At 53.8% G+C, this 23,947-nt stretch overlaps 1 protein-coding gene and 1 long non-coding RNA gene across 8 annotated transcripts in view; one reads left to right on the top strand and one right to left on the bottom strand.

Annotated features, from left to right (window-relative positions):
* Positions 1-3,587: 3,587 nt before the first annotated feature.
* On the bottom strand, positions 3,588-15,594 carry SPINDOC (spindlin interactor and repressor of chromatin binding). 6 transcript variants are annotated; one of them, XR_005787560.1, is made up of 7 exons: positions 15,240-15,592; positions 11,417-11,746; positions 11,168-11,317; positions 10,691-10,899; positions 10,397-10,597; positions 8,626-8,843; positions 4,278-4,390 (listed from the first exon to the last, which is right to left on the bottom strand). XR_005787560.1 is itself a non-coding variant. In XM_040466267.1 (6 exons), the coding sequence occupies exons 1-6, from the start codon at positions 15,364-15,366 to the stop codon at positions 3,968-3,970; spliced, it is 1,440 nt and encodes a 479-aa protein (XP_040322201.1). In that variant the 5' UTR covers positions 15,367-15,594; the 3' UTR covers positions 3,588-3,967. The 6 variants fall into 6 exon arrangements, 4 of the variants coding, with proteins under 4 accessions (XP_040322201.1, XP_040322202.1, XP_040322203.1 ...); XR_005787561.1 differs by having other exon boundaries at positions 8,626-8,837; XM_040466267.1 differs by lacking the exon at positions 8,626-8,843 and having other exon boundaries at positions 3,588-4,390; positions 15,240-15,594.
* Positions 15,595-16,001: 407 nt separating this feature from the next.
* Positions 16,002-23,947, top strand: part of LOC121023722 (uncharacterized) — a 12,418-nt gene continuing 4,472 nt past the window's right edge. Inside the window, exons 1-2 of one of the 2 annotated variants that reach the window (XR_005787488.1) lie at positions 16,002-16,207; positions 17,328-17,426. This is a non-coding gene — a long non-coding RNA (uncharacterized LOC121023722). Of the gene's footprint in view, positions 16,208-17,327; positions 17,484-23,947 lie in introns of those variants that run through there. The other variant, XR_005787487.1, reaches the window with a different exon arrangement.

The following is a 23,947-nucleotide window of genomic DNA, read 5'->3' as shown; positions in this document are numbered from 1 at the left end:
CAGGCACTCATTCTGGCCAGACGTACGGAGAGCGTGCCGCTGTCTTGTCCCCAGCTGTGACTTCAGAAGGCTGTGGGTGAATGTCTCAGAGGCAAACTGCTCACCCAGGAAGCTGTGGGTGCTATGGTGGCCCAGGAGGACTCGCTCCAGGTCAGGGAGGAGTGGGAGGGGAAAGGGCAGGTTCTACGCACCGCCCCCCCCCCCCCCCATGCGCTGCCCCCTAGAGCGGCCCAAGCTCACGTGGACATTGTTGTACCAGTCACTGCTTCTGTAGCCACCAAATACCAAGCCCGGCCTGATTCAGCATTAGAGGTGGCCGAGTGAAGCCATGTAGCCGGGGGTGGGGGGGGTGGGGCAGCAGGCAGAGCCCACCCGGGGGGCCAGGAGGCATTTTCTGAAAAAGGAACAGGTGAGAAGCAGGACTCCCTCCACCCTCAAAGCGCTCAGCTTGGTTCCCAGACCTTGTCACCTGGGACGGGATAGCACCCTCCTGCATCTGCTGTGAGTCCCTTCAGTCGCCACTGCCAGGTACGGGGTAGGATCCCAGCAGGTGCCAGGGCCGGTGGGGGGGGGGGGACTTTGGAAACTGCCATGGAGAGGGCACTGGGCACCACCATCTAAGTGCTGGAACGAAGGAGGCGCTGAGCGCTTTCCGTTGTGAATGACCTTCCCGCTCCCACCTGACCCACCCCTGCCTCACACCCTGAACCTACCCCAGGTCCCCAGCCCTCAAGGGAAGATGCATCAGTCCCTCCTGAAGCAGAAACTGGCCACAGCGCGGGAGACAAGAGCGCTGGGGTCAGACAGCTCCAGGCTCAGCCCGGCTCTGCTCCCTCACCAGCTCTGGAATGGCAGGCTGGTCACCTCGTTCATCTCGCCGTGCCTGTCCCTCACCTGTGTAACGGGCACAACGTGGGGTGACCCACGATGGAGACGAGGCACGTGTCCTGGGTGCACTCGGCAGTTCCTAGCGTGGGACCTGCCCCCGGGGGGGGGGGGGCTTCATTCACCTTTGTGGAATCTGAGGCCGGCAGGACTGTCACCCTCAACCTCCTGCCTCTTTGCTGCTCCTGCTCCCTCAGGTCACCCGGATGTGGGGTCTGAGACCTGAGGCATTGACAGTGCTGTTGGGGAGACTAGAAGTCCGGCACTGCTTCCTCTGGTGGCCCAACAGCCCCGGTGGGGCGGCACAGAGAGACTGAGGTCCCATCAGAGATGCTCTCCCTCTCCAGCTCCCCATCCTTCTACACCTCGGGGGTGGTGGAAAGACTTTACAGTCTCACTTGAGCCACACAGCTACCCAGGCGTGCGGGGGAGGGTTGGGGGGGGGGGTGAGGAGCACATCTTACACGGGAACAGGAGGTTGGACCGCAGGAGCTGCGGAGGCTGGAAGCGACCAGCGATGCAGCCGGGGAGCCACACGGGGGCCCAGCCGGTGTCTTCTCTTCCCAAACACGCCCTTACACACGTCCGTGTCCCTCCGAAGAGGGAAGGGGCCGCTTCTTCCTTTGTCCGGGACCAGCTTTGACTCTATGGTTATTACTGGTATCCAGAAAGATCTCCCCTACGTGGACTCCACGAAGGTCAGGGGGAGCAGCAGGAGGTGGCCGGTTTCAGAGAGCAAGGGGGCCTAGAGGCACAGGTATATCCCCACTCCTTCACTCGATGTCGTGATTGGGCCTTGGCATCATGCCTGGAAAAAGTTGCCGCCACCAGCCCTGGGCTGCTGACAGCGTGGGAGGGTTCCTTGGTGTTCTGGGCAAACATCTGCAGCAGCCCTGGGATGGCAGTTCTGGTCTGGGGTGGGGTGGGGGGACACACCCCAAGCACTGGGTCACTGATGTTCAGAAACTTCATGTCCTCGGCTCTGCCCTCCACCTCTCCCAGGAAGACCACAGGGTGCCCACAGGGAGCTCCCAGCCACAGACACTCATACAGTCTCTAGGGTCCCGGCCAAGGCCGGGCAGACCCCTGCCGACCCAAGATGTGGGGGTAAAGTCACAAGACAACCATGCCACCCACAGTCACCATGGCCGCAACCGTGTGCAGGGAGCCATACTCCAGGGATCAGCTTGCAGTGGGAAAATGTCGCATAGGAAGACACACCAAGAGGGCACTTGACAAACATTTATTGAGCACCTACTATGTGCGAGGCCCCTAAGCAGGGCCTCGGGAAAACAAAGTCAATGCAACCTAGTCCCTGCCCGGAAGGAGCTCACAGTCTACTGGGCCGGCCATCAATCACATCAATAGCAGCAAAGGTGCATTTAACTTCAGGAGTTTACAGCGAGCTTTTATACGTTTTTTTTCAGTTGTAAACACCCAGCAACACAGCCACGTGGACTTAAAAGCACATTGGCATAAATGTAAACACAGTCACGAGATTGGAAGGGTGGGAAATCACCTGCAATAATTCACATTGGTGTTTCAAAGCCCGATTTTCAACACTACCGTTACCCCCTGTGAAGTCCGACGGAAGTTTTACCGATTTGCAGAAACAGTGGTGGAGATGCAGCGGGGGATTCTGTGGCCCACCTGACCTCATGCATCGGGGAAGCCACCTGGGACACAAGACGTTCTGAACCTCTGCCCGCTGCCTTTTTTCTACAACGTGCCATGCCACACCTGTGCCTTCTAATCCCTCCCAACCGGGCATTCCTCTCCCAAACTTGTCAAAGAAAAGGACCGCATCCCAGGAAGCAACCACGCTGTGAGATCGCTCACGCCTGGTCCACGCGTGGGGTGACACCAGCTCGGAGGAGCACACAGCATATACCCAGGTCCTTCCTGGCTGGTCTCAAAAGCTGGCTGGGTCAGTGTTATAGGGGAACAAGGCCTCTAGAGTCCTATCGATGCCCTACCTCTCCCCCAATGCACAGTATTTATCAGGAGCAGAAAAGTAGTCTCTGTACAGAGGATAGACTGTCCAGTTCCTCCATTTGCCTCTGGATTCTAAACGTGACAGTGGGGTTTGGGGTCTGAGACAGAGCTCCCCAAGCTCCTTTTCAGAGCCCATGTCACCCAAGGGGAGAAAAACACCCCACATGGATTTGGCCTGTGATGCTGGTTTAGGAGAATAAGGAATCTGGTGAAGAAGCCCCAAATGGACCATCTCTTGTCCAGGGAATGGGGAAACCAGGCAGAGGAGGGAGTTTAATTAAGTCAATGAGAGGGCAGTTTGGAGCATCATGGGGCAGGGGAGGGGAGGCATCTCTCTCCCCTGCAGGCACAACCATTTCACTTTAGAAAGGTCAGGTTATGTCTCAGCTCCTAAGGTGTAAGCGCCACTGAGCCCCTCTCCGCACCTCCACAGGCTCTCTTAGAGGCTTACCAAGTGAGTCAGAAGGTACAAAATGTTAAAGGTGTTTCTGACCCCATCTCAAGGGCGGGGGGGGGGGGGGGGGGAGGGGAGGGGCAAGGTGTCCCTCTGACTGGCACCAAGTCAGCCCCAGTCCTCCAGCCACCAAAGCCCTGGCCTGGCCCTGCTCTGCCCTCCCACCCAGGACCCTCTTTCAGCCCTCCTGCCCCTCAAGGTCGCTCCAGGAGGCTGAATACCCCCCTTCCCCCAATGACGGCCCAGACGGAACTCTCTTAATAAAAAAAAATAATTTATTGTCAACAAAGGAGATATATACAACAGGAAAACAGGTGAAAGAAGGGAGTGAACAAAAGCCCCCAGGTGGGCTGCTTGGGCCTCCTGCAGGGATGGAACGGGAAGAGGTAATGGAGGCCTCCTGGTTTAGGAGCCTGAACGGGTGGGGGAGGAGAGGCGTCCCCCGAGGTAGTGGGACTCAGTTCAAACCCCATCATGACCACCTCTTGTGTAAGGCACTGTGCCAAGGGAGAATGGTGGGGGCTGAGAGGAGGGACGGAGAGGTCTGGGTCAGCAAAAGGATTGGGGTAGGTGTTCTCCACAGGCCCAATGCCCTACCGCACGCACGACTGCCCTCAGGCCAGCCTGCCCATCTCAGGGCCCGGCCCCATGCCTTGCCGGGAGCGTCTGCCAATGCCCCCGAGTGACAGTGGATGCTGCCCACCCCCCCCCCTTCCTGTCCTCCAGCCTGCCTTGGCACCCAGTTTTACTCTCTCCATCAGGTGGCCGAGCTGGGCAGCTCTGAGTGATAAGCCAAAGGGGGACCCTGCCTCTTCCCTCCCCCCCTCCCCAGGAAAGCAAGAACCTATACACCACTCCCTGCCTCTGGCTGCCCCCCGACAGCGGTGCTGGATTCCGACAGAACCGTAGGCCAGTTTGGGGTGTCACCTGCTCCCACACCCTTGGCGCCCTGGGGGTGCTTGGACCAGTCTTGCAGGAGGCTGACTGCCGGGGGCTCCTCCATCCGTACGCGGATAACCTGGAGATCCAGTGTCCCGCGAAGCCCCGGAGGGGGAGCTGGGCAGGGATGGGAGCAGAGAGCACACACAAGTCAGGGCCCTCCAGACCCCCACCACAAGGATGTCCCCTGAAGACCTCTGCAAACCGCACCTCCATTTCTGGGCCATTTCCCCAGCCCAGAGCCTGGTATGAGGGGGACCCTGAGGACAGTGAGAAGCTCCACTCTTGGTTCACCCGGGGACCACGAGTGACCGGAAAATGAGGTCACGGCTCCTTTGGCATAAGCCACTCATGCCCCGTCGTAGGCTTCCTCCCTCGTGTATCCTGGTGCCCAGAGGCGCAGTGCTGTAGGCCTCGCTCAGCTCTTACCTTCAGTCGACTATCTCATCTAAAACTTCACTGGGCACCCTAGCCTCAGTGCTTCTGCCCCGTGTGGGCAGAGGGGATGCGAGTGGGGACCCGCAAACAGAGTAAGACACAGCTCTGCCCGCCGAGGGGCTCTTGAATGGGTACGCAGGGTAAGGGGAGAGTCCTGGATGCACAGGCCTGGCTCAGCACCCCAGCTCTGCTTTGCAACGTTCACCAGGTTCATCCCCTCCCGAGAGTCAGCACCTACCACACAGGGATCAGGAATCGGGGGATTAGCGCTGGGGAGCAACCTCATAATAAGCAAAACCGGGCCCTCACCCAGGGGAGGGCAGGCTCCCCAGAGCTTTCGAGCAGCCACACGGGCACGTGCAGAAGTTACTTTACACTGAAAAGCAAAACAGAACATGCGGACTGTTGCAACGTCTGTTTTGAGACGCATCGGTTTGTGGTGTTTTTCCTAGGCTGTTTTTAGAGACTGGATTTAAAATGTGGCCGAGAAAACAGGCACAGTTTTGCTGCACAGTTTGTGGAGGATCAAAACCGCTTAACGGCTGCCAGGCCAGCGTGTTACACAATTGAGCAAACTCCGCTCTGCATTTGCATGAGCTCCCCCGTGTCTCTGACGAACTAGAAGCTCCTTGAGAGCAGGCTCAATCCCATTCATTTGTTCCTGAATTTAACTGCAGGTTCTCGAGCACCTACGCTGTGCCCAGCACTTTTCCTGCTGCTAGAGCTCTGACAGTGCATGGAGCAGACCCAGTACCCTTCCTAGAATCGATGTTCCAGTGGCGGGGGCCGATAAATAAGATAAACAAATACAAGATGCACTGTGTTATGTATGGAAAGAAACAAAGCAAAGAAAAAATACATATACATACGTATACCAGAGAAGGGGACAGGACAGCGTGGAGGGCCTTACACAGCGGGTATGTTAGCGGAAACCTACAAAGAGTGAGGAGTCAGCTCTGTGGATAGCTGGGGAACAGCATTCCAGGCAAAAGGAAAAGTGAACGCAGGTGCCCTGCTGGCACATGCCTGCTGCTGTACAACAGCAGGCCGGTGCCTGTGCAGAGTGGGCCGGAGAGGGTAGGAGAGGGAAGATGCTCGCTGGGGCGAGCATCGCTGGTCACCATGAGGACCCTGACTTTTTATCTGGAGTGGGACAGGAACAGCAGCGACAACATCCAACGTGGTTTTCATTAGGGACCCTGGCTACTTGTAAGAGATCAGACCACAGCGGGCAAAGACCAGAAGCTGGGAGGCCAGTGAGGTGGCTGTCAAGGAGCCAGGCAAGAGACGGCTTGGACCGCGGTAGCTGCAGTGGCGGGGGAGACAGGAAGGTGAATTCTGAACGGGTTTTGGAGGTGGGGCTAACGGGATTTGCTGACTGCTTGACGCGGAGCCTGGGAAACGGAAAAGGAGGACTCTTAAGGATTTATTTAGCCTGAGTAGAGTGCAGAATGGAGAAAGGGGAGAGAAGGCTGGGGGTGGGGGTAGAGGTGGGGCTTCAGTTCCGATACGCCAGTTTGACAGATCTTACAGACAACCATAGACATGTCACACAGGCCCCTGGATGAGAGGCTGGAACCTAGGGGGAGAGCTGGGTGGGAGCTGTGAGCACGTGAACTTAGGCCTGGATTGCTCTGGAAGTAAGGCCCTGCCCCGTGGTTCAGGCATCTAGCTCCTCACTCGCCAAACACGTAAATAGCACCTAGATCCCGTGCTGGAAAATGGGGAGATCATGGGAAATGAAACAGACACACTTCCTGACCTGAAGCAGCTCACATTCGACCAAGGGGAGGAAAGATAACCATCAGATCCATGTGCAGAAGAGCAGGCAGGAGAAAGAGAACAGCGGGTGAGGCTGGAGGAAGACCCGGCCAGTTGCCCAGGACCCCAAGGGTGGAAGGCAGCTCTGGGAAGGAGTTATTAGGCAAGGTCACCATTACTGCCGCATCAGGAAAGGTAAGGACAGAGAACTGACTGCTGGATTTTTATCTTAGACAAGTCAACAGTGACCTTGCCAAGAGAGCAATTTCAGCATGAGATGGGAGAATGGAAATGGCTCCCGGAGAGACGAGAGCCAGTTAGTGTAGAAAATGCTCCCCAGCTTTGCTGAAATGGTTTGGGGACACATGGTGCAGGCGCTAGGGAGGAAAAAGAGGTCAGGAAGGGCAAAATCATAGCGTGGTATAGGCTGCTGGGTAAGATCTGGAGGAGAGGGAAAAACTGACGGTGGACAGGGAGGAGAGAGCAGCCAGCGGGGTGGGAGGGTGGGCGCAAGCAGTGGGTCCAGAGGGCTAGGCTGTTCCAGAAGCCGTTTAGTCCCAGCAGCAGAGTGAAGGCAGAGGATGCAGCTTGGATGCTGGAGGGGGATGGGCACAGGTGGAAACGCACACAGGCTGCCACTTACTAGGTGAGGGGCCCTGAGAGGGGCCTTACCTCCCCCCTGGCTGTTTCCTCTTCAAAAAGGAAATCATAACACTGTACATGGTGATTGTGGGAATTTAAAGAGACAACACACTAAGACGTTAACGAGTCTAGCACACAGTAAGAGCTCACTAACTTACGGACTTCTTAAAGCAACAGGATTAAGTACCAATTCTTTCTGGCAGCGTGGAGGGCAGAGATGAGGGTGGGTGGGGAGGGGGGCATCAGGAGAGGTGTGATGTCCTGCCAGAAATCACGCACGATTCGGGCTCCAGGGCCAAGAAAGAGCAGGCCAGGAGGATTGATTTATTAGTCCCCAGGGCCAAGCCGAGTCCCTTTTGTACTCCAAGCCCAGAACTGGTCCCCTTCTCTCCTGGGAAGCCCAAACCTCTCTGCTTCCCCAGCCTTGTTCTCCCCTCCACTCCCCCCCGATTTGTGCACATGTGCATACCTGCACACGCCTTCTCCAGAGGGTGGGCCCAAGTCCTTTTCTCTCCTTTCTCATTAAGGTTTGTTTCTGAGCAGCGACTCTGAAAAGGTCACTGCCAAATGACCAGTAAAGGCAGGCACTGTCCACTCTTCTTTTGATAAGTCTTTACCGAGGGCTTTCTTTACGCCAGGCGCGTTACTGGGTGCGGAGGATACAGCAGTGAACAAGGACCCTAACCCTTGCGAAGCTCACACACACACTTTCTCCTTGGCCCAGCCTGGAAACGTCCTGGGCCCGGCCAAGGAATCCTAAAAGCCAGGTCTCCAGGTCTTACTCACATTGAACACTAGCAAGACAAAGACGCTCCTTTTCCCACAACTTGTGAGTGGGGTCTTTAAGGCTCACCTTCTCTCTAGGTTTGCACACGTCCCCACCCTCATCCTGCAAGGCCCTTGGAAAGTTCTAGAAAGTCTTCCCTGGCTTCAGATTTGTATCTATGAGCTCAGCTGACCTCACTACAACACCCTTTCCCCAATTTCGGATCTCTGACTTGCAAACTTTTAAAAAGCGGTAGCATCTTTACTCGGACTCTTCCAAGAACTTCAATACGTAACGCAACTCAAAGTGAAGACATTCTGGCGGAGGCCTTGCAGGTTTTTGAGAAATCTGCCCAAGCTTTGGGATCCGGAAACAGTCACACCATTACTCCGGAGTCTGTGCTCTCTCTGCACAGAACTACGGAGGGCACCCCACCTTTCTTTACCTGCAGCGGCACTGCCTCCGACCTGTACCCCCGAAACAGAGAGTTAAGTTTCTTGGGTACAAAGGCTGCCTCACTCATGTCATTTTTCCACAGTGCTTCCCTCAGGGCTAGGCTGCAGGAACACCTGCCGCCGCGCTGCACAGCGTCTGCTGCGGGTTCCGGCCCCCTCCAACCTCCCTAGATCTCACCACTGCCGAGAAAAACCCTCTCACAAATTACTGAGCCCCAAGGCCTCGGAGACTTTGCCCGCACACCCCATATGAACCTGAGATCTCAGGGACTCCCTTCTCAGCTACTCACCACTCCAGATGGGTGGAATTTGGGCCCAGGGTATCCCAGGACTCAAAATGAAGGCTCCCTTTCGAGAATGAAACCAGAAGACCCGTTAAACATTGGAAGCGGCCAGCCATTTAGAGCAGTGATCCACCGAAGAGAACGAGGAAGCTCGGGAAACGCTCAAGTCCAAGCAGAGCACACAGTCTCGGGGAGGCAGGACTGGAATGTGGCTCAAGCTGAAACTTGAGACAGTTAAAACCGTGATCTACGTGAAGGGGTGACGCCTGCCTCAAGATGAGCAAAAGCGGAACCCACTTTGGTAAAACATCACTAAGCGCAAGTGCACGTGTGCACGCACACGCGCGCGCGCACACGCACTAAGCTTTTTGTAAAAGGTCTCGAGGATACAAGCTGATTAACAGCGGTCCCCGCGGGTGAGCGAGGTGGAGCAGAAGGGACACATTTGCATTGTTTTCTTTATGCAAAAAGTACACCTCCTTTTTGAGAGCCCTGCTCTGGGGAGCCCCCGGCACCTCGTGTGCTATCGTCCCCTGAGCTCTAACTCCGAATGCACACTTCAGACAGGCTGGGACGAGGGACTGTGTACGCTGCTCAGTCACTCCTGTAAGAACCACTTCCTGAGCCTGAGATGTCTGGCTTGGAGAGACGAAGAGGAAGCAGGCTTGGCCTCTGCCCTCCTAGAATGCATTCCAGTCTAACCTGCATTCTGCCACCGCTCGGCTATGTGACCGCGGCAGGCAGAGGTTGCCCTAATCCCCAGGACCTGCGAATATGGCAAGTTATGTGGCGAGGGAGAATTAAGGCTGTAAGTGGAATAAATGTTGCTATCAGCTGACTTGCAAATAAAGGGATTGTCCTGGATGATCTGGGTGGGCTTGATGTCATCACAAGGGTCCCCATGGGGGAGAGGGAGGCAGAAGAGACAGACCAAAGACGGAATCTTCAGAAAGACTCTACTAGTCGCCACTGGCTTTGAAGATGGAAGGAGAGCATAAGCCAAGGAATGCACACAGCTTCCAAGAAGCTGGGCAGGAAAAGAAAATGGACCCCCTCCCTCCCCACAAGGAGCCTCCAGAAAGGAACATGACCCTGCCGACATCCAGATTTTAGCTCAGTGAGACCCATTCCGGGCTTCTGACCTCTGGGACTAAAGAACAGTAAATTGTGTTCTTGTAAAAGCCACTAACGTCTGTGGTTAATGTGTTACAGCAGCCACAGGACACGAATACAAGGACCGAGGGAAGAAGGAACCGTCTCTCTGAGACTCAGCCTTTCTACACGAAACATACTTTTCCAAGGGCCAGATGAACCACACGCAAAACTTTCCGAAAATCGGTTGAACGACACAGACACGTGCGCTGATCATTAACATCGGGCAATTCGCTGACCTGCTGTCTCCACCGAGGTGCCTGCTGAGCTCACCACGGGTCCCTTCTCCTGTTCTAGTCCCACTCAGGCCCTCGCTCCACCAGGGCGAGGTGGGCACCTGAGGTTCCGGGTGGAATCAGCCTTAAGTGTGGTGATGGGTTTGGAAGCACTGGCCTAGCCCAACCTCACGACCAATTCCAGGATACTCCCCAGGAGCCAGCCGGGCAGCTCAGATTTCCGGCCAGTCTCTGTCATTCAAATCTGTCTGCCTTTGGCCCCGTCTCTCAGGAGACCTGAGTGCTAACCACCTCTTCCCTAGACTCTGCTGCAGAGCAGCCTTGACGAGGCCAGACCCCAGGGACGTGCCTGTCTGACCCTCCCTTGTGGTCCCCTCTCAGGAGCTCACCTGGAGAGGGGCTTTCCGGCTGGGGAAGGCCCCCTTCAGCAGCTCTCCCCTCTTTGGGTGAGTCCTTGCTGTCTGAGGCCCTGAGCTGGGTGTGGGAGAAGAGCTGGAGGACGAAGCCAGGGGGGAAGCTGCCGTCGGTGAAGTGCCGGACCTCAGCGGGAGCCGCAAAAGTCTCCGTGGGGGAGTCGGGTGATGGGGGGTCTGAAAGTAAGCACAAGACGGAACTGTGGGTCTGAGTGGCCTATTGATACTAAAGCCAGAATCCAAAGACCTGGACCCCACCGCCCCCCTCACCAGCTTGGCTTTCCTCTCGGAGCACCGTGGCCACAGCCCATGCCCGCACCCGCACTGGGCCTCCCCGTCACCTGGGTCAGGGTCTGGGTCCAGGTCCAAGTTTTTGGTCAGGGGTCTGCCTCTTTTCTTTCTAACTGGCTCTTCCCCAGGAGGCTCCTTCCATCTCTGACCACGGGGCTTCTTGTTTCCTGGCTCTGAGGCGGGGGCAGCTGTGGAACGAAAAGACCCCATACCTTTTAAAGGGGCTGCACTTCTCCCTCTGTTCCTTCCCTTGCCCCCCCCCCCCCAACCAAAATAAAAGAAAAGAAAAAAGAAAAGAAGGGGTCACGCCTCTCCCTCTGTTCCTCCCCCCACCCCTGCAAAAAGAAAGAACAGAACAGAAAAGAACGGGCCGCGCCTGAGCCTCTCTCCACGCAGAACACAGGGCGCATGCTCCCCTCTCCCCAGCTCAGCCATAAGGGCTTTCCAAAGACTGACCAGGAAACTCGAGGGGGCGGAGTCCCCTGGGCCGGCTCCTTTTCGGGAGAGATGGGTTGTCCTCGGAGTCCAGGAGGACGACAATCTCTGCTGGCATTTTGGCAGGGTCTGGGTCAGAGTCTGGGTCAGCTTCGACATCCTGGCCCAAGTCTGCAGGTGGCAGGTGGCAAACGCCCAGTGAGCTCCGAGTGCTCCCGGAGTCCCGACTTTTCCCTGTGTCCTCCACCCCTGACCCCCAGTTCCAACTACCTGAGGTGGGTGAAGAAGGCTGCTCAGCTCTGACGTCTTGCAAAAGGGCCACCCCCTCACTCCAGGCCTCCAGGATGTTGCTCTTCTCCGAAGGGCTCAGGTCCAGGGTGTGAGGGTGCTGCTCCAGAATGTGCATGCGCGCCGTGTCCGCGGAGGGGGACCGGATCTCGGCCCCACACACCATGCACAGTGCCCGCCCGCTGCCTCCTGGGCTGTTTCCCACCAGGAACTCCTGTTCCCAAGACACCTGCTGCCTGGGCTCCTCACAGCCGTCGCCGCCCGCCTCCAGCAGGCTGGGCCTAGGTGGTGGGGTCTTTTCCTGCTGGGCCACTGCAGGGGGAGAGGTGCCAGAGAGTGCTATCGGTAAAAGTGCCCATGGCCTGAAATACTCACAACACGACTCCCCAAACTTGGCGGAGCAGCGGGGGGTGGGGAGGGGAAGAACACTCCTCCCCAAAGTCTCTCTTTCTCCCTTCCCCGGCAGCCCGCGAGGCACTGACCGTATTCAACACAACCTGTGTGCCTTGGCATTCTGCTATCTCACTCTGGATCTTCTCTCAATCTGGTCTCGGACCACAGATTTTTCCAACAGGCTGTGTTCCCGCATGTCCTCGGCCTTGGCACAACTGTCCAGACCATCCTGACCAGCCTGACAAATCCTTCTACTTCGTTCACGGCCCTGCTCGAAAAGCTACTCCTGGGACTGTCTCCCCACCTCCCACCCCTGGCAGCTGGTTGTATCCGACCTGACTTCCAGGCCACTGTGCATCCTTTCTGGAGGACAAGATCGGTAAATGTCATCATCTTCTTGTCCCCACAGGGCCTGGCACAAAGGAGATGCTTGGCGAGCCTTCAGTCGGTGAAGGACAGGCATGCCCGTTTCTCTACCTGGTGAGGCACCTTCAAAAGGCCATCCTATCCCGTCACGATCCCTTTCCAGAGCACCTGCAGGTGTGATCTCATTGGTCTGCCTCCCATCCACTCTTCGTGCACATGGACCACAAGCTCTGGCAGGGCAGAAACCGTTTGCACCTCGACCCACGTTAGCCTGGCAGCTCAGTGCTTCTGCGGAATCCTTGTGGTCTCTCCTGGCCGCACCTCTCTCTTACCTTCTCAGTAAGATGGGATGGAACACAAACACGGGAAGCCCCAACACCTAGGGATGCATGTGAGCGGTGGCATTCGGTATGGGTCTGAGAACTGGCCAGGACTCAGAAGATCCAGGTCCTATGTCCCACATGACTGTGAACGGGAGCCTTGACCTCTTGGTTGCCATCGGGCTCTTTCCCACCATTCCTCCAAAACAGCCCTCGTCAAGGTCATCAACGGTAAACCCAGCAGTTGGTTCTTAAGCTTCACCTTCGGACTCATCGCTTCTTCCATCTTGATTCTTGCCACTTGGCTTCCGGGCATCACCTCCTGTGGGTTCATCTCGTACTTCCCTGGGACTCTCTTCCAGTCACTTGTGCTGGTTCCTTCTCATCTTCTCAGGTGCCTGCTCGGCTCCTGCTTCTTTCAGGGCGCTGCTGAAGAACCTTCTTCTCATGAGGCCTTCTCTGCTCCCCGCAGGAAGCTGCCATCTGTCCGTCCCCACCCCCCCCCAGCACTCCACTCCCCTTCATTCCTCAGCCCCCCATCACCTGGCCTAACCCGTGTTTTACTTGTGCACTCTGTCTCCCCACTGGACTGTAGGCTCCAGAACGGCATGGTTCTGGATGGTTCTGATGGGTCACACCCGTATCTCCAGCATCAAGAACAGTGCTTGGCATGCAGACTCTTGATTTCGGCTCAGATCATGATCTCACGGTTCACAGGAACGAGCCCTGCCTTGGGCCCTGTGCTGACAGCGCAGAGCCTGCTTGGGATTCTCTCCCTCTCTCGCTCTGCCCCTCCCCCGCTCTCTCTCAAAATAAATAAACGTTAAAAAACAAAAATGTGTGAATGAGGGACTGACTCAGTCTCTAGCCTGGAACCACTGGAGAGCTCCCCAATTTGGTTAGTTCTCGGACCCCTTCTGTCTCCCTCTTTCCCATTGCCTGCCTGCTGACGACTCTGGTATTTGTACCTCCAGAATCTAAACGCACGTTTTTGACGCCTACCTGACCACACCACTCGTGTGGCATCTCTAACTGACCTCGTTGAAACCGTAACTCGCTAGCTGCAGGCGCCTGCGTCCTAGCCTTCCCGTCGCGGTGCGTGGGAGGCCCGTCCTTTCAGCTGCTCTGGCCCAAAACCTTGAATCCATCCTTTCTCCCTCTTACCCCAACTCTTTCAAAAAGCTCCTGCGTTCGGATATTTACACTCAGGATTCCGTCTGCCTAATATGCTTTCCCTCCAATTATCCGCAAGGTTCATTCCCTCTCTTCCTTTGGGCCTGTGCTCAAAATTCACTTTATTAGAGAAGCCTTTCCTGACCACTTGATATTCCAAATAAAACGCCCTCGCTCTCTTTTCTCCCCTCTTTGCTCTAGTGTTCTCTGAACCACTTATCTCCACCTGACACACGATGCATTTGTTTGTCTGTCCTTGGTCACTCATTTTATATATACGTTCCAGAAAAAACGTTTCCTCTTTCTTTGCGGCCATTTTAGCGCGCCCAGTCTAAAACCTGACTTACAGTAAGTGCCTGACAAAGACCTGTTGAATGAATTAACTTCTCCAGACTTCTTCCTCACCCCTAACAGTGGGGAATAGGGTGCTTCTGGCACGGTTGTCAGGACAACTGAGACACCCTGGCATCCAGCATTCAATAAATACTACCAAAAGCAAGGAAAGAACCTCTGTTCCATGCAAAGCTCTGAGAAGGGTAGTGATCTTTATTTCCCTGACTTGTTTTATAACTCTCCAGATTCCAAAAAGGAGAGACAGTGCAGGGAGACAGCACGCTCTGCTGAGGTTAAATGAATGGCCTTGCTCTCAATTCAATCTCTTTTGGGTACAGTCCCCGCTTTGGGAACAGGTATCTGAGGATGAAGAGATATTTGCATTTTCGTGAAAAAAAAAAAATTTTTTTTTCGTGCATTTTCACGAATTCGTGCATTTTCACGAATATTAAGTTTTCCAGGAAGATGGCCCTTTGTTTTCTAATGGTTTGCAAGATTCTGCGGACTAAAGAAACTGGGAAAGGGGGAGGGGAAACCAAGTGTTCCGAGATTGTTCCTCAAAGCCCCTCCCAAGGCCATCTCCTTCCTGCGTGGCTGAGGGTACCCCTCGAAAACACGTCTTTCCCTAAACGGAGTAGGCTGTACGCAATCTCATTCACCCCTCAAGCGCTAGAATCTGACACCTGTGGCTTACGCAAGTGGAAGGCCTGGGATGCAAGGGGGGTTGGGGGACCAGGAAAGCTTTCTGCGTAGCGGCCCTGAAAATCCTCCTCTTGGGGAGCGGCATCCTCGGGATCTCTCCGGACACCAGGCTGCCGCGCCCAGCCTCCGACCCGGAGGCCTCGCTGCCCCTCGGCCTAGAACACAGCCTGGCCCCCGCGTCTGCCTCTCTCCCCGCGGGGCGGGAGACCGCGGCCGCCGGTGCTGGGCCCGGGCGAGGGGGCGCTCGGGCACCGGAAGATCCGGAGCGCGCCGGGTGTGGATCGAAGGCTCCAGACCCTGGACGGGGGCGGGGGAGAGAGGGAATTCGGGGAGGCCCCAGATTCCAACCCCTGGAGGGGGCGGAGCGAGAGCTCGCCCGGGCCCCAGGCCGGAGGGGGAGGGGGCGCCCGGGTCCCAGGCCGGAGGGGGAGGGGGCGGCGGAACCCCTGACTGAGGAGGGGGAGGGGGCGCCCGGCCCGGGCCCGGGCCGCGGAAGCGGGGTCCCCTTCCATCCTCACCTCTGAGCATCGGCTCGGGCCGCGGAATTACGGCCACCACCATGGCCTCCTCTTCGTCCTCCCCTTCCTCGCATTTGAGCGTCACCTCGAAGCAGTCGAGCGCGGCGCCCTCGGCCTTCAGGGCCATGGTGCGGCCGGGAGGGGGTGGGAATCGCGGTGACCGGACGCCGGAGGCCGGGCGCGCAGCCAGGGGCCGCCTCCCGCTCCGCGCAGCCCCCTCCCCGCCGCCCGCCGCTCACCGCCCGGCCTGCGACGGACGCGTCCGGGCCTCCCCGAGACCGAGCGCGTCGGGACCCCGGGCGGGGAGGGCTCAATCCGGGGCCCCAGGCCCCCGCCGCTCCCTTTTATGGAGGCTCATTGTCGGCGCCCGCCCGACCGGCCCGCCGCGGGTCCGCCCCCGACCCCGCGCGGCCAATCGCGCGTGGCCCCGCCCCGGGCACGCGGCTCCGCTAGCCTCCCGGGGACCCGCAGGGCTGCGGGGAGGGCCGCGGGCTCCCGGCCGCCCTCCAGCGCGGAGGCGGGGCTTGCCGGCGGGCGGGAGAGGCCCCCAGACCCCGCGGGCGAGGGGCGCCCTCCCTCGAGCTGCCGGTCGGGCACGCTTGCGGGCGTCCGGAGCGCTACCGGGTGCCCTGGGGTTGTGTTCGGGGTCGCTTTTGCCTTTCCTGGCACGAACCTTCCTCCGCCAGAAGATGCCCCGGGCGGGAAAAGAACCGGCGGGGCAGTGAGCGGGGCCTCCGCGTGGGAAGGAAAGAGGGCGGGGGTGGGGTGGGGTGGGGAGACTGAATTCCTTCGGATTTTTGCCAGCCTTGTGACCTTGGGCACCTTATCTGCTTTCTTAGACTATCTCATCCTTTCTCTCAGAGAACATTGTGGAACCTTCTGGACAAGGGGATGCAAAGAAGGAAAAGCCAAGTGGAGTGTGGGCACACGCAGGCCACCCCGATGGTGTTGATTTCCATGACTTAAATGTGAGTCGAGAGATTTTGAGCCTCCCCAAGGTCACACAAATCTTTGAGAGCCCCAAGACCAGACACTCCTCCATGTCCGGTCCCAAGTCCGGTTGCCATGACACTGCGGCATCATAATCCTACTTTGGGGGAGCTTTTATGGGCATCTCCCTCTGCTGTGGGAGCTCTGGTGACATTTCAGCTGGGAAAATGTCTGACCCTGGAAATGCATCTTAAAATGCCACCGTATCAGACCAGACACTCCTCCATTTGTCCCTCCAGTTAAGGAGTGCTGGGGAGCTTCTTGTGTTTGCTAATCTCCGGGATGCCTCCCTGTCCCCTGTTGGACTTCCCAGTCCTTCCAACCCCCCTCCCCCACAGGTGTCACCAATACCCTGCATTAAGTTCTTTGTTTCAGTTAGAGTGATTCCTGTTTTCCCCGTTGGACCCCGAGTGATACACCCAATATTATACCAGGCACTTTGTCTTCACAAGTCTTAAGTGGTGCAATGTATTGTTCCCATTTTACAGAGCAGGAAGTTGAGGCTTAAAGGGTTAAATTATTTGCCCAGGGTAATATAGCAAGAATCCTATTTCATCAAGTCTAAGGTGAGCATTTTCCCTACATTTTAACATCCTTGGAATGGGAATGCTTTCTATCATGGACATCATTGTGAAGTTTTCAGAATATGGAGAAAGTTTAAGATCGCCCTTCTGATAATCAGACTGTGATGTTACCAGCAGAATTAGAATGAGACATAAGTGAGGCCACTTTGTGTGACCACAAAGATGACTCAGTGATTGCTGCTGCTTTTTTTTTTTGGTAATATTTATTCATTTTTGAGAGAGAGAGAGCGAGAGAGCGCGCGCGTATGCGAGCTGGAGGAGGGACGGAGAGAGGGAGACACAGAATCTGAAGCAGGCTCCAGGCTCCGAGCTGTCACCACAGAGCCCGACGTGGGGCTTGAACCCGCTTGAACTGTGAGATCATGATCTGAGCTACAGTTGGACGCCCAACCAATCTGAGCCACCGAGGCGCCCCGCTGCTTCTTTATCAGATCGGAGATAACACTAACCCTGCTTACATCCTCCTGTTTCCTAGAGGATACTCAATCTCTAAAATGCCTCTGCTTTTTGACAGCATTCAATCCAGAACTGGTCCCCGCTTCCCTAAATCCTCCACAGAACCATGGAACACAAGCCCCAATGTAAAGAGACTCCTATGAAGACTTCCCCTAGGGTACGTTCTCCTTTACAGCAGCAAGTTAAGTAAACCTAACCTTTTTTTTTTTTTTTTGATAACAGCTGTGTTCCTGGTGGTCTTTGGTCGGAGGGCCTTGCCAACCTTAGCCAATTTAATTTGCATACATTTTCATTTTTATGTATATGAAGACAAATATGATAAATGTCTCTGTCAAAGTATCAGTAAGTCTGAAAGAGATCTTGAACTATAAGATACAATACGATATGAGAAATCGTGTCAGAATTTGGCAGAGTTTTTTTCTTTTCAATGCTTATTTATTTTGAGGGAAAGACAAGCAGGGGAGGGGCAGAGAGAGGGAGGGAGAGAGAATCCCAAGCAGGCTTTTTTTGCTGTCGGCGGCACAGAGCCTGATGGGGGACTTGAACTCCCCAACCGTGAGATCATGGCCTGACCCGACATCAAGAGTCGGATGCTTAACCGAGTGAGTCACCCAGACGCCCCTGGCAGAATTTTTTTTTTGTAAGGATACATAAAATAATGTCTTGTCCTGCTAGCACGATATCTTAGATTTAAGGAAACATGGTTTGTTGCAAAAGCAGGACTCAGCTCTGGCTCTGCCTGTCCTGTCCTTGCTCTTTCCATTACAGTTCTGTTCTGCTTCTCTGTGAACTTGAAGTACTGGGTTTTTGTTTTGTTTTGTTTTGTTTTAATGTTTATTTATTTTTGAGAAAGGGACAGAAGCAGAGACAAAGCGGGGGAGGGGCAGAGAACGAGGGAGCCACAGGATCTGAAGCAGGCTCCAGGCTCCTAGCTGTCAGCACAGAGCCCGATGCGGGTCTCGAACCCATGAACCGTGAGATCATGACCCGAGCCAACGTCAGATGCTTCGCTGATTGAGCCACCCAAGCGCTCACTTATTAAATGAACAAAAGGGTAGATATTATTAGCTCCGATATATACATGAAGAAATCAAATCTGAGAGAACTCAGTCCTTTGAGGTCAAGCAGCTTGCCAGCCACAGAGCAATTCCGTCCCACTGCAAAACCAGGGCTCTTTCCCCCGTCACACCTGCTGCTGAGCCAGCCCTCTCTGCACCGAGCACTTGAGAGGGAGCTCCGGACCATCTTAGGTGGAATTCTCATCCACCGGCTGCATAGTCAGAGCCAAATGAGAGCTTGCGGAATCTCTATTGTGGAGATAGCACCACGCGGAGGAGAGCGGGTAGGCATTTCCTAGATAAGGACATCTGTAACTTGTCTTTGGACTTTGTGGATTTGGCTTTGGAATATGAGATTCCTAAAACAGGAAGGGCAGCCTGGAGATAGGAGAGTTGAGGACGAACTGCCTGTTTCCAGCAATTCGCTGCTCCAGGCCACTCTCCATAATGTCTCCTGGGCCAGAGGCCCAAGCTGGGACGAAGCATTTCCTTTGGGTACAGCTTTTGCTATTGGTGGCATTTTAAGCCTCCGTGCTGAGTGGGGACAGTGAATGGGGTGCTGCGGGAAATAAAGGAGCTCTAAATGTGGAGAGGGCTGTTGACGACTAAGAAAGCGGGTGCATGTGTGGCTTTGCTCCTAACTTGGCATTTTGTAGTGGCCTTCAGCAAAAGCCGTAATAAATATCCGTCCATGCTCTTCGGCTCAGTAATCCCATTGCCAAGAGTTACCCTGAAGTCATCCAAAAGAAGAAAATAATGACTCAAGGCAGATACAGCAGCGTTTGCCACTTGAACTACTCAATCCTTAAAACTTAGGACAGTCTTACTCCTGGGTGACATTTTACTCAGTTCTTGCAGGTAGTCAGATGTCCCCTTCCCTTGGCTCTGGACTCAGTTGGGACAGCTCTACTATGAAATGGGCATAAGGGCACAGCACACTGTGATGGTTTGTTTTCATGGCTCAGTCCCTTGTGGGCTGTGGGCTCCTGGAGGGCAGGTCCATTTTCTGTCCCTCTTTCTAGTTCCAGCATGGGCCCAGGGGCTGTGGTAGCACCAGCTTGGAGCCTGTATGTCAGGGCTCTTGTTGCAAAAATGTCAACTCAAAGTAGCTCAAACAAAACGGATTTGTTGACTCTTGGATTTCAAGGAAGGGCTGAATACCCAATCATGGGAAGAGCAGGGACACGGGCAGGCTCTGGGGATAACTGGAGCCAGGAAATGAACGCCACTAGGACATTCTTTTCACCTCTGGCCTCTGCCTCTTTCTGTATATCAGCTTTATTTTCTCCTTATAGACAGGCTTTTCCCAAATAGCAGGTGATATGGTCGCTATTTCCATAGACAAGCTTGTAACTCTATGTTTGAAACCTCTTTTCCCCTCCACTGGCCACATGTGCTTCTGTGCTGGCCTCTGTAGGACACACTCATATCACCAAATGACTTCTGGCCCTGTACTTTGGTGCCAGTAAATGAGCTCAATGAGCTTAGTGGGCAAGAGAATTTCTGGAAGCCATTCCTACTGAGGACAGCTATCAATAGCTATACAGGGCAGTGGCTATGAACTATGTAAATCTATAGCAGTAAACCACCTCTCCCGAACTGCTGAAACATTACTGAACTCAGCGGTTGGAAAATGCCAACAACTGGGCCATCTCCGCTTGATCTGAGGGGAAGAATGGGAGAAAAGAAGGCAAAAACAAAAAAACAAGCAAAACCCTCAGCCAATCAATGCAACAAGAATTTGGGGGATGAATGAATACAATAGTAAAATACTAGAAATAACCACAATGTCTAACAACAGGAACCGGCTAACAAATGATGGTGTGTTAGCACCAAAAAGAGTAGGTAATCCAGATTGTAACAACCTGGAAAAGCATTTATGAAATAACGTTAAGTGTGCAAACCAACAAACACGTGGGCTGTGATTATGTGGAAGCAAAAAATGGAATAACATCGATACAGATCAAAAGTAACCCTGAAGGGGGGTACCTGGGTGCCTCAGCTGGTTGAGTGTCCAATTCTTGATTTCAGCTCAGGTCATGATCAGGGTCGTGGGATCAAGCCCCGTGTCGGGCTCTGTACTGAGTGTGGAGCCTGCTTCAGATTCTCTCTGTCTCTCTTTGCCCCTCTTCCCCACTCGAGTTCTCTCTTTCTCACTCTAAAAAAAAATAAAATAAACATGAGAAACAGAAATAAATGTGTTGTGATAACAGAATGATTGATGAAAACGTTCATTAACACATGCAAAATGTTGTGAGTACTCTACGATTCACACAAACATTAGAATAATCTATTTTTTAGGGGCACCTGGGCGACTTGGTTGAATGTCCGACTTTGGCTCAGGTCATGATCTCTTGGTCCGTGAGTTCGAGCCCCGCATCGGGCTCTGTGCTGACAGCTCAGAGCCTGGAGCCTGCTTCAGACTCTGTGTCTCCCTTTCTCTCTGCTCCTCCCCTGCTCTCTCTCTCTCTCTCTCTCTCAAAAATAAACATTAAAAAATATTTTTCTAAGAAGAAATATGATCTATGTTTTAAAAATGTTTTATTTATTTTTGAGAGAGAGAGTGTGAGTGGGGGAGGGACAGAGAGAGAGGGAGACAGAAGATCCTAAGCAGTCTCAGTGCTAACAGCAGCGAGCCTGACGCGGGGCTCGAACTCGCGAACCGTGACACTGTGACCTGAGCTGAAGCTAGATGCTCAACCGGCTGAGCCCCCCCAGGCACCCCTGATCTATGTTTTTATATAGAAAGGTATTCATGAGATTTTAACTGGCAATAGAGATTACAAAACTATGTATATCGTGATCCTGATTATGTTAGAAAAAGCACCAGTGTGGTTACATATATGCGGGAATGAACAGGAAGCTATTAACGTTGGTTAACCCTGGATGGTGGGATTATGGCTCATTTTCACATCTTAAAGTTTTTTTTCCATCTGTAGTTTTTCGCATCTGTAGTTTTACTTGTAGAATCACGATTTTAAGGATAGTAATTCCTACTAAAGGAAAAAAGATCCCAATGCAGCAGACATTAGACAAATGTCTCATAAGGCAGGAATGACAAGTATTTGGCCCAGTAGCTGTGGTGAACTGGCTTGTTTTCAACTATTTCACTCCCCCTGTAATAAGATTACACGCCCAGCCTCATTACCTTGAGACTTTTCAGTGCCTCTTACTAGGCGGGGAATACCTTCCCATCCCACTGACTTTGGGCTTGGCAACGTGACCTGCCCTGGCCAGGAGAGAGTGAGCTAGCGTGAAGGAAGCGATATCCTAGCCGAGGCTTTGTGGGCATTTGCGTGCTGTGGGTTGGCCCCTCCTGGCATGTGCCGTCCACCATGACAAGAGCACGCTGCCCCTCCAGCCTGGGTCCTGGAATGGGAGACACCCAAGTGCGCCGGAGCCCAGCTGGCCTAGGAGAGGCGCTGTTGACCCACAGACCCGTGAGCAAGAAATAAACACTTGCTTTCGTAAATCACTGCGTTTCAGGGTTTGTTACGCAGCGTTGCCACAACAAGCTAATGCTTCCAGACCTTGTGTTCTCTCCCCAACGCCCTGGTTATTATTATTTTTTAAATGTTACAGGGCTGAGGGTGGCATGAGGGGGACAAGCCTTCTTGGTTTGCCCGGGTGACAGAGGGCTTTCCTGGCATGTGGGGCATTCAGGTTATTAAAGATAGCTTTAGGAGATATAATTTACATTCCGTACAATTCACGCATCTAAAGCGTACAATTCCGTGTGCAATCTACATCACTACAGTATGATTTCAGAACATTTTCGCTCCTCTTAAAAGAAACCCCATACCCACTAGCAGTCACTACCCATTGTCCATCGCCGCCCCCCCCACCCCCCATCTACTTACTGTCTCTATACATTTGCATATTCTGGGCACTTCGTATAAAGGGAATCATTCAGTATTGGCCTTTTGTGATTGGCTTTTTTGTGTGTGATTGGCTTTTAATTAGCAAAATGTTTCCCAAGTTCATTCCTCTAACATGTATCAGTGCTTTTTTTTTTAATGTTTATTTTATTATTTTTGAGAGAGAGCGAGAGAGAGAGACGGAGCGTGAGCAGGGGAGGGGCAGAGAGTGAGAGGGAGACATAGAATCTGAAACAGGCTCCAGGCTCTGAGCTGTCAGCCCAGAGCCCCCTGTGGGGCTCCAACTCGGGAACGGAGAGATCGTGACCTGAGCCGAAGTCAGACGCTTCACCCACTGAGCCACCCAGGCGCCCAGTCCTTCATTTCTTTTTTTTGCTGGGCCATATTCAGTTGTAGATACATACCACATTTTGTTTGATGATAGACATTTGAGTCGTTTCGACCTTTTGGCTATGTTGCTACTGTGAACATACGTGCACAAGTTTTTATTTGGACATCTGTTTTCAGTTCTTTTGGGTATGGACCTGGGAGTGGAATTGCTGGGTCATATGCTAGTTCTACGTTGAACTTTTTGAGGAATTGCCAAAATGTGCTTCCACAGCGGCTGCGCCCCGCGTTCCCACCGGCAACGTAGGAGAGATCCGATTTCTCCACAGCCTTGCCCACACTTGTTATCGTCCTTCGCTTACAGTATAGCCATCCTGCCAGCTGTGTGGTATATCTCAGAGGTTTGATTTGCATTGTCCTAATGACTAATGATGTTAAACATTTTTTAAAGGTAAATTCTACCCCCCCCCCCCACATAGGACTCAAACTCACGACTCCAAGATCGAGAAGTGCAGGTTCTACTGACTGAGTCGGTCAGGCGCCCCAACATCTTTGCATGATTGTATCTCTTCTTTGGGAAAATGTCTGTTCAGATCCTCGGCTCATTTTTAAATTGGGTTTATTCGTCTTTGTATTGTTGAGTTGTAAGAGTTCATTATATATTCTGGATGCTAGACCCTTATCTCTCATGTGATTCGTAAATATTTTCTATTCTGTGGCTTTTCCTTCTACTCTCTCTCTCTCTCTTTAATATTTCTTTTATTAGAAAGTGTTTATTTATCTGGAGAGAGAGAGAGGGCGCATGCACACGTGGAAGCTGGGGAGGGGCAGAGAGAGAGAGAGAGAGAATCCCAAGCAGGCTCTGCTCTGGCAGCACAGAGCCCAATGTGGGGCTCCAGCTCACAAACCATGAGATCATGACCTGAGCCAAGATCAAGAGTCAGGTGCCCAACTGACTGAGTCACCCAGCTGCTCCTTCCATCTACTCTCTTAGAGGTATTGTTCGCAGCACAAATGTTTTTAATGTCGGTGTCAGCCAATTTCTCTCTTTTCCCCTTGGTCCGTTGTGCTTTTGTTGGTCTATCTACCTACCTCCTTGACCACAGTAGACGTCTCTAAGCAGTTTTGGTTTTCTTTCTCCCTGAACTTGGATGCCACCTACCCTGGATTTTCTTCCCTTGATATTGTTTTATAGGTTAGGTGGTAAAATCCCAAGCACTGGAGACAATCTGTGTGGGTTCAAATCCCCACTAGTGCGACCACTTACCGATGGTGGCCCTCAGTGACTTCAGTGTCACTTACTGAGTGGGCAGAATGCTGGGGGTAGGTGAGAGAAATTGAGAAGGGGATAGATGAGGAAGGTAATGGATGGATCTCATTCCCTGAATCCTCTTGTAGTAGACTTGACTGAATGG

This window comes from Herpailurus yagouaroundi, unplaced genomic scaffold (genome assembly GCF_014898765.1).
Source record: "Herpailurus yagouaroundi ecotype Mexico unplaced genomic scaffold, PumYag 569, whole genome shotgun sequence".
In the NCBI taxonomy this organism is placed as follows: Eukaryota; Metazoa; Chordata; class Mammalia; order Carnivora; family Felidae; genus Herpailurus; species Herpailurus yagouaroundi.
This window is presented reverse-complemented; position numbering and strand designations above follow the sequence as displayed.